Here is a 9,532-nt window from a genome sequence, read left to right on the forward strand (position 1 = left end):
TTTATTTATATATTTGTATGTGTTTAATCTTGATGTTTTTTTTCCTATTTCTCGTTTATATAACTATATCCTCCCATTAAATATTCAAATATATGTATATCTTCAATATTCCTCATTTCAATACATTTTTCATTCTTCATATATTCCTTAAAAATTTTCTTCAAATAAATATTCGGTGTGTTCGAAGTCGAAGGGGGTGAAAGAACGTGTTCCAGGTTCTGATTCGCATGTTGTAGTGTTGTTTTCGGGAGGGATCATTATGTGGGTGGGGTTATTGTCGGTTTGTGTTCGGAGAACTTGGCTGATGGTCGCTTGTCAGTATTTTGTATTTGGCTTTAATGTAGACTGGCTTTGGCAGGATTTAAAGATATTGATCAGAAATTAGCAGAATCATGTTGATCAGAAATTTGTGATTCTGGTTTGTGGACTCAAAAAAAAAAAATTAACTGACAGCCATGTTGACAGAAAAAATGGCAGATTACTGCGTAGTTTGCAGGATCAGGGTGAGAAGGAACGTGGTGAACAGGATCGCCATATAATGAATGTTGGTGGTGTGTGTACAAAGTTGATAGAAAGATTCCCTATGAATCTTTTCTCATGGTCGACTTTGGTTATGGTGTACAATAATAGTTTCTAAACTGCTCGGCTGTTTCCGCCAAGACTGTCAACTTCTTTTAGTGCCAATGCGCGATCGGCTAGAAGCTAAATAATTTAACCGGATTGGACGGCCTTTTTCATGCAGCGAATGAAACGCTTTATTTAATTATTAATTCATAACAATTGCCTCTATTTCATTTTGCCATGGCTATTTATACTTAAATTTTGTAAAATTATCTTATTGTTAGCGTAAGCATAAAATGTTGACCGAATAATTTAATTAGGCCGCGTAGCATCTTATTGCATTACGAAATGCAATTCTCAGCTAGTTGAAGTCATAGCTATGATGACATATTTCTTCTTTTTCTGTTGGCAAATGAATTACGCTGATTTTGCATAATTCTGTCACACCTCAAAGTGGATGCATATTAATCACGATACGCGATCATACTACAATGGCAATAGAACGTTAAACAAAAGATTGCTTACGAATCTTTTTTACAGCTACCTACGGTTGTACTGTAAAAAAATAAACTCTTAAATGCTGCTCGGCTGTCCACCACAAGACTATACTCTTAATAGTGCCAAATTAAATTCGGCAAAAGAGTGTCCCTATTTAATGAATTCAATTGGTACTCTTATGTAAATTCGCTTCTTAATTCCCATTGTCTTTGACATAGCTCTTATGTATATTGTAACATTTGAAGTACCATAAGTATTGAATTAAATTATATTATTTAGCCGCATATATACGTTTATATATTTTGTCATTGAAGAGCTGTATTACTATCATCAAATATACATTGGGAGGAGATAACCTTCAGATTAGGAGTAGGCTCATCTGATAACCAGGTTCTCCACAAGAAAATTTATCTTTTTCTGTGGACCCGAATTTAGCTACACAGTATATACGCTGTTCATTTTGGGCGCTTTCCGAGTGTCACTACGATGGCGAAATATTTCCTTTTAGAGACTTCATTTTCTTATTATTCATGTGTTTTATTTGTTTACATCAAGATGTGGACACTTATAAAAGACAAAAAGTTACATACTTTAATGGCAAATTTTTTTCGTGCTATATTATATTAATTATCTTGTTGACTTGCGCTCGGAGAAACGAAGAAAAATAATATTTTTGTGTTTTTAATCTTCACTAACGGGAAGGGAGTGCGACTTGATGCGACGAGTGATCATCATCAGACAGAGAACTAAAAGACCTTTGCGTCCACTCATGTCGATCGCTGGCCTTTGAAGCAAGATTGAAAACTGGATGTCTCACAAGCTACGCCCAGGAAAAAACTTGGCATCAAAACGGAAGTTTCAGTTGAAACCAAATGTTTTCAGCTGAAATGTCCATAACCCGTCCTTAGTCGTCGTCTGTTTAATCCTAACGCTGCCTAGTGCTACTTAAACCTAACTTACATTCTAGCATCACCTACCCGAAGGAAAGATGTGTGAAGGCACAACGAGTGTACGACTTGGATATATGCATACTATCATTTATACTTAGTTACTTTGAACAAACGTATAAGACTATGCTTATTTGTCTCGTCAGCATACATAGATAATAAATCCATTATATATAGATTCTTCCAACAGAGTATGTTTAATTTTACCTAACATTATCCAACGGGCGCACTAGCCATATGCGGAAGGCACACTTCTTCTTGTGTCTAACATTGACTAAGCATCAGAATCTATAAACTTCTTTAAAAGCATTTTTGTACCTAACGTAGGTCAGTATTAAAGAAACAAGCGCTGTTACACATATACATATACTATTATGTGTAAGTATATCAATACCCAGAAAATATACATTATTACATTCTCTTATTGAAATTATAGATCACGGCATGGAAAAATACTCGCACAACATTTTCTTTGGTTAACAATGCGAAATTGCTGAGTATCACTGCTTTTTTCCATATCAACTTCCGGCCTGAAAACAAGTCTTCCGTCCGTACACTGGCACAATGGCAATTGCGGCTGGTGGTTGAACTGTACATTACAGATATCACAAACGCTTTAGCCGCAAAGTCCATTCCATAACCACGAAGCACACTTACATCCGTTCAACATTCGACCATAATATATAACCGCGAAAATGTCTGCCAACAACTACTGGCTTTTCCTCCTTTTTCTCGTGATAATAAGTTTGTGGGGATGATATTAGTTTTAAGATGGAGGTAACCCTGTTAAGATATTTATTTATTTATTTATTTATTTATTTATTTATTTATTTATTTATATATATATATATATTTTTTTTTTTTTTTTTTTTTTTTATTTATTTATTTATTTAATATGTTTACAATGTAAAAAAGTTGGTAAGCTGGCATAATGCTGGCATACTTGAAATGAGTTATTAAATATTTTAAATAAAAGTACGACTTTCTCACTAAAAATATAGTCAATTACGTCTATGTTCGGATGCGGAAATTGGCAATGGTCAACTCAACAATAGATAGAAATACCTTAGGCGCAAACAATTTTGTGAGTTCGGTTTAGGTTTGTAAAACAAATATTCCAGTCGCCATAACATTATTAAGGTTCTCTCGAATGATTGGTACGTGGTGAGGTGCGTGGATGATTTGGAAATAAATCGGATTGCGTATAAAGAAAAATAGCGGTTGTCACTACACTGTTGTTTGGGGCTTCATCTCTGATTGAGGGTAAGAACCGAGAAATTTTACATGCGGTTGGTTCTTTTTTATAGAAATGAACTTTTTAACCGAGGCACCTTTCCAGCATTGCCAGCATTGCCTATACATCCTCTTTCTCTAGTCTTCCAGACCTCTAGCCATTTCCTTTTCATACATTAAATTTAAATATCATAATGCTCAAAGTGTTAAATTCTAACTGGTGTAAGTAACTACCATATCATTTGACGTATTTGAGGCCCTTCCAGAAATAGAAAATTTCATATGGGAATGACAAGCTCATTCTTTGCACTCAATAGCTGCGGATCAACAACGACGCCGCCGGCTTTCGCTTTAGCTGCAAAAGCAGACGTAGCTGATAATGTGGATGTAGAATTTAATTACAGTAATTACTCCTTAGAGAAACGTAAGCTATTCTTATAAACAGCGCAGAAAGTGACCTTAATCATAAGCCATTGTGAACCATTGTGATGTTATGACTAAGGAGCTGTTGAGTACCTCGAGCTATAGTCACTAACAGATTGACAAATTCCTGAGCAAAGCTGACTAAAAAGCGGCGAGTGTGCATGTAACATTATCAAAATTAATGGAAGAGATTTGCAGGTCCAAATCGTAAAATCGGTAAAATTATACTGTAATTTTATACAGATGCAGCCTTGGTTTAGATAAGGTGATTCCTCTACCTATTGTAAAAAAGAAGCTTTAAAAATAGGTATGAACCCAGGGAGAAGTGCCATCTTACCAGGGGTAAAATGCTTGACCAACGGAAAGCCAGATAGGACAAGTTGGAGAAAAGAAAGACACATTATTTGATGCGAAATATAGGAGAATGACTTTTACAGAGACAGGAGGAAGTCGATATCTATTTATGACAACTACTCCCATGGCTCCTTTAAGGGTTATCTACACTGTGGGACTTCAATAAGGAATATGAAGTGAAAACAGTTAAAATCGAAAAACTCGTTTAACGGAAGAATGTGCATATATGACACAACTTGGGTCATTTTTAAAAATTTGGAAGAATGGCTCTATGTTTTGTTAAGCATTGACGTTTGAAAGTTGAAAAATTCTACTACTCAATAAGTATACAGCTAAGCCAGGCTGTACCCGATACCTTGTTTTGCAAGTTGTGCTAACTAATTTCCATTTGTTTATAAGCGTTTCGTAAGTTTAGTTGAGACCTCACGTTCGTCTAAATTAGGATAAGCAAAACTATGTAAGAATTTTGATAATATAGTCTGATTTGAGCTTTCCAACGTATAGTAAAGAGAATTTTATATTCTTATTTATGTTATTAAATCTTTTAATTTTTTATATGTTTTAGAGTTGTCAGTTCTAAAACGTATATTTAGGATTTTGTTTAGTGATTTCCCAACTGATACTACGTTTTTAACTGAATTGCTTCAACATCGGATAATAAATAAATATTTTCCACTAAATTTGTGAAATAAAAAAATGGCTTCATATTTGTTTCGTAATTTGTAAAGCTTCTCTTTGGAAAGCGATAAGGTAGTTTATTCTGTGTTTTGCTGAGACCGCGTTGAATAACACTTCTATTTATTAAAGTAACTTTGTGCCTATGCGAATTTCAAGTAATGAAAACCAGTTATGTGCATGCTTTCATCAACCTTAACGACATTTTCCTATGACTTTTCATTAGCTTTTATATTTCAAAATTCCAACCACACATAGCAAGAAACATCCCCTTAAAATGTGTCAAAAGCTATTGTTAAAATATAGCTTTCAATGCCTTAGCAATATTCCTTCTCTGTCATAATAACGGAATTGATGCTACATTTACACGTTGTTAGTTGTGCATTTGGCCCTTTATGTATACTGTATGAAAGTGCATATTGTGAAATTGCTATTCACACATACGTACACCAGCAATTAGTCAATACGAATCGAAGAACTATTTTCACTTAAAAAGGCAGAACTGTAAATTACCTTTTCACGAAAAATATATTAAAAAATTTGTTGTTTCCAAACACTAAGTTTTAAATACTCGGTTGCTATTTATTGTTAATACACGTTAATTTGTTCTTTAATAAATATGCTGTGTTTTTGCTGTTAAATCGTACATATTTGTAACAGCTACGTTTTAAAGGAAAACGAGTTTTAATTTCACTGTCTGGTACATGAAATTAATTAAAAACAAATAAAAATAAAGGGAAATTGAAAAAACAAAGAACGTCAAATAGTGTGTGTGTAAGCATGACGTATGAAGAAACTTGTGCGAGTGCATGAATTTGGTATTCTTAAAATACAATGGAAAATTTAAGAATATGTGCCACTGTTTGTCTAGTCATATATATAGGAAAATATCCTAGCAATCACTGACCTTCAAATTGATAGTAACACCGTAAGAGCAGACGACGTAAAGTTACGTGCGAGAAAACTCGCTAAGTTACAATCAAAATAAGTTTGGGAAAAAATTTGCTGGCTGCTGCCAATCTCTATACTAAACACACGAAAAAGAAAAGGAATATAAATTCTTGACAAATATACGCAATCTTCACGATCCGTTTATGTTTAGAAACAAGTCAAGCATGGTTTCTCGCACTAACAGAATCACTTTTTTTCATTAAGTATAAATATTGGAAAGATGGAACAGCAATAGACAAATATAAATTCTTAAAGAAAACTCATGAAATCAACATAGATTCATTCAAAATAATCCCTTACCTTACCTTAGCATCAGAGAATCTTTGGCATCATAATTGCTAATCGGAAAAGGGAATCCTAGAGGAATGGGGGAAAATGATATTTAGAAGAAGAAGAGAGAGGGAGACTAAATATTATGTGGTAGGATTGTATCTTATTAATTGCTGCTTAGTATATTCAACTGAATTTTTGCAAATAATGTACTTAGCTAAATAATACGTGTCTAGCATAGAGATGGTAATTATTATATAGCCAGATGCCTAAAAAAAAGGAAGGCGGATATATATGGAGAAAAATGGAGTCTATATGAGAAACCTGGAATCTGTTTGTGAAGTCATTGCTTTGCTTCTATAATGTTTAAGGATTGAATGTTGCTGCGGCTTTCAGTTTTTACCCCGTCCAACCTTTTTCGAATTATGGTCAAGAGTAAGTGCTTTGAACTGCAGCTGGAGTAACCGGGCTCCTATTGCGCGAAAATACGCAGTTACTCCTTTACTTCCACAACTTGCTTTCAATTTTCGCACAGGCAGTAAATCTGTTTGAGACAGTTATTTGCATGACGTTGCACACTATTGGCCTTCAATCAAACGCGGGAGTACAAATGAGTGCTTCTTAATCTCATTTAAATGATAACTTATTCTGTGCATTAGATTCAATTAACATTTTGTGGTGAGAGATTTTAGACCTTAAGTGAGAACATATACAAAAAAAATGGGTACAAACCTTCCATAGGTAACATCGCTTATTCGGTTTCGGCTTGCATAACATTGTTTATTCGGTTTCATTTAAATGAAATAAAATGTAAGTTGTATATTTTTGTAAGAGTTGTCTGTTTATATGCGCCTAATAAATAGTTGCCAGAGTATCAAAACACACATTAAAAAAAAAAAATCGTTGGTTATTTTACGGTTTTCTAGTTATGCATTTTCAGCTTGCAAGTTGATATTTACCGAGTGGACTCCTATTACCCCTTTGATCTATACTGTTTTCCTTACTTTTAGATAGATTTTATTTCTTTCTTCTGTAGTTCGACTCTTTTAGCCCATTTTTTATGTTCCTTTATTAAGTATCTGGAAACGACGGTTTTCAGGTCTATGCAGCAGGTTAAAGAAGGACAATAAAATCTTCGACAGTTTAGTAATTCTGTCATTAAACTTGAATGAAATCGTGGTATCCAGTATATTTTCAATCAACTAGCGAAAGAAATTGCTGATTATCAACTTGAAATGTAATGTAGTAATGCACAACATATTTGGTGAAAACATTGAAACAAGATACAAGCGAGTAGAAAGTTAAAAAAAATTCAAAGAAATAGCTGGGTGCTGTTAACGTCGCTGGTAGAATAGCAGTGGGTTAGCGATCTTTTGGTATTATAAATTTGAATCACTAACCATTGCACTTTCCATTATCGTATGCTAGAAATCTATATCCAACTCGGTTTATTGCAATATATATAAATTAATATATTTGGGAAATTCGTACATAAATGATATGTATGCTATTCTTTAAATCAACTTTTTGTAATGTTTTCCTTTCTAAAACTTCAATAGCTGGGCGGTTTTCAACTCTGGGAATCAAGTGGTATATTAAAAAAGAAAAAAAAAAAATGCGCACTTTATAAAGAGTGTAGATAAGTATTATTTCTGTTACAAATCAAAGGTGGGAGATGAAATTTGTCACATACATTCTTAGTTGATAACAGGAAATTAATATTTGATGTGAACATTTAGGAGGCCTTTATAAAGTCATCTATTTAGAACGGTCAAAAAAACTGCGAATTATAGCTAATCTTTGAAACCGGTGTACATTTACCAGTTTAACTGTTCGTACAGTTTTCCTACCAGACTTGTAATGCCATTGTATTGGTCGTCGGTTTCGTGGGCCAGGTATATCCATTCTGTCAACTTTACGACGCCTAGAACGAAGCTTCAGAGACGCCACAATGTATAAATATTCTGGATCAGTATTAAATTTTGAATCGTCTGTGCCAAAAAAATGGGCTTCAAACTTAGCAGAAACATTTGCAATTCTTGCAAGTAAGTTGGCAATGCAAATGGGCCAAATAGGACGATAGACACGCCTATAGTACAATGTAAATTTATAAAAGCTCGGTTTTTTACGAGGAATAAAACATTCGTTTTTTCCTTATTATCCATAAACTAGAGAAGATAAATTTAAAAAAATTTGAACATATAATCTATGAACGATACTGCAGTAACTGTATCAAAATTTCGCTGTTTTTTTTCAATTTGTTTACAACGCACAGAAACAAGCTTCAAAGACTCCATAGAGAAACTGTCCTGTTTCAAATTCAGGATACACGAAACGTCCTTCTATGCGTCTCCCCATTTGTCCACCTGTTCAATTGTGTAGCATCTGTGGTAAACATTCTCCCGCTAGCGTTAAAATGAAAATATCGCTTACAAATATACAAAAGAATTTGAACATGACTCCAATCGATCAAAGGGCACGCCCACAACGTCCACACACCTACGCGTCAACAACTTGGAGCGTCGTCACTTTTATTGTTTTTCTCTTCCTTTTTCACCTTCCTTCCTTCAATTTGTTTGATGTTAAATTTCAAATGAAATAAACTAAACGACAGAGCAACTAAGTAAAATGTTATGAAAATTGTCATGCTTCTTGTAGCAAAGCATATGAAAGTGCGTTAAAAAGGGTTTAAAGGTTTTCTATTCACCTTCGTCGAGAATTGCAAGATTTACAAGAACTATTTTTCTAAGCAATATTTTTGAATACGCCTCTATATTTTCATTACGAGATTGTGAAGTCCCAAATTTTAATAACGTGTGGTAAATTTTGCGACATACAATTCCATAATAAGATATTTGTGTACCACTAGATATGTTTTTGTTGATAAATAATGAAAGATCACATACATCAGAAGTTAGCTGGAATGAAATGAAGCATGGATGTTATACACAACGTTAACAAAATTAAAAAAAATATAAACATTGCAATAGAAATCAAGCTTGTATCGTATCACTAGGGGAGATGTACAATATGCAAATAAATTTGTATATGTTAGTGAAATATGACGGTAAGTTTTATTGTAATCATATCGAATTTTTTTCACTTTGAATATGAAAATACAGAATATTTAGAATAATATATGCTTTTGGCTCTCCCTGTACTTTTTTTAATATTTAAGTTCTTATACAAGTGCGGCTTAGATTCGGTCGTGACCAAATATAATTTTCTTACTTGTTCATATTAAATAGTTAAATCGTTTTCAATACGTTGGATAATAATAATAAGAGGTACATTTTTAGTAATTCCTAAAAAAATGTGCTACAAAATTTAATGTAATTAATCCGAAAAAGAAAAACCAATAACGTGGTTTATAGAATATTTCACGTATAGCACACAATTTTAAATCAACTGTTCGTCGGTTTAATTAGTTGCTAGTTGGTATCTAAATAAAAATTGTAAGACTGATAACAATTTTTTGTAACAATTGCAAATATTTATGTCTGCTTAACACGAACTTATACAGCCGTAGTAAAAATCAAGCTTTCTTGAACGTTTCCTAATAATTGTCAAAATTGAGGTTATTATAAAAATTAATCGGAAACGATCAAGTCTATAAGAGA

At 33.3% G+C, this 9,532-nt stretch overlaps 1 protein-coding gene across 4 annotated transcripts in view; it reads left to right on the forward strand.

The window, feature by feature from the left end:
* The first annotated feature begins 5,186 nt into the window (after positions 1–5,186).
* The window catches only part of LOC119643365, a 141,506-nt gene continuing 137,160 nt past the window's right edge, over positions 5,187–9,532 (forward strand). For all 4 annotated transcript variants that reach the window (XM_038042715.1, XM_038042716.1, XM_038042717.1 and 1 more), the window contains exons 1-2: positions 5,187–5,619; positions 8,782–8,979. In XM_038042715.1, coding sequence (XP_037898643.1) covers positions 8,974–8,979 — 6 coding nt within the window. In that variant the 5' untranslated portion in view covers positions 5,187–5,619; positions 8,782–8,973. The remainder of the gene's footprint in view (positions 5,620–8,781; positions 8,980–9,532) is intronic.

Source organism: Glossina fuscipes, unplaced genomic scaffold (genome assembly GCF_014805625.2).
Source record: "Glossina fuscipes isolate IAEA_lab_2018 unplaced genomic scaffold, Yale_Gfus_2 60510, whole genome shotgun sequence".
NCBI classification, from domain to species: Eukaryota; Metazoa; Arthropoda; class Insecta; order Diptera; family Glossinidae; genus Glossina; species Glossina fuscipes.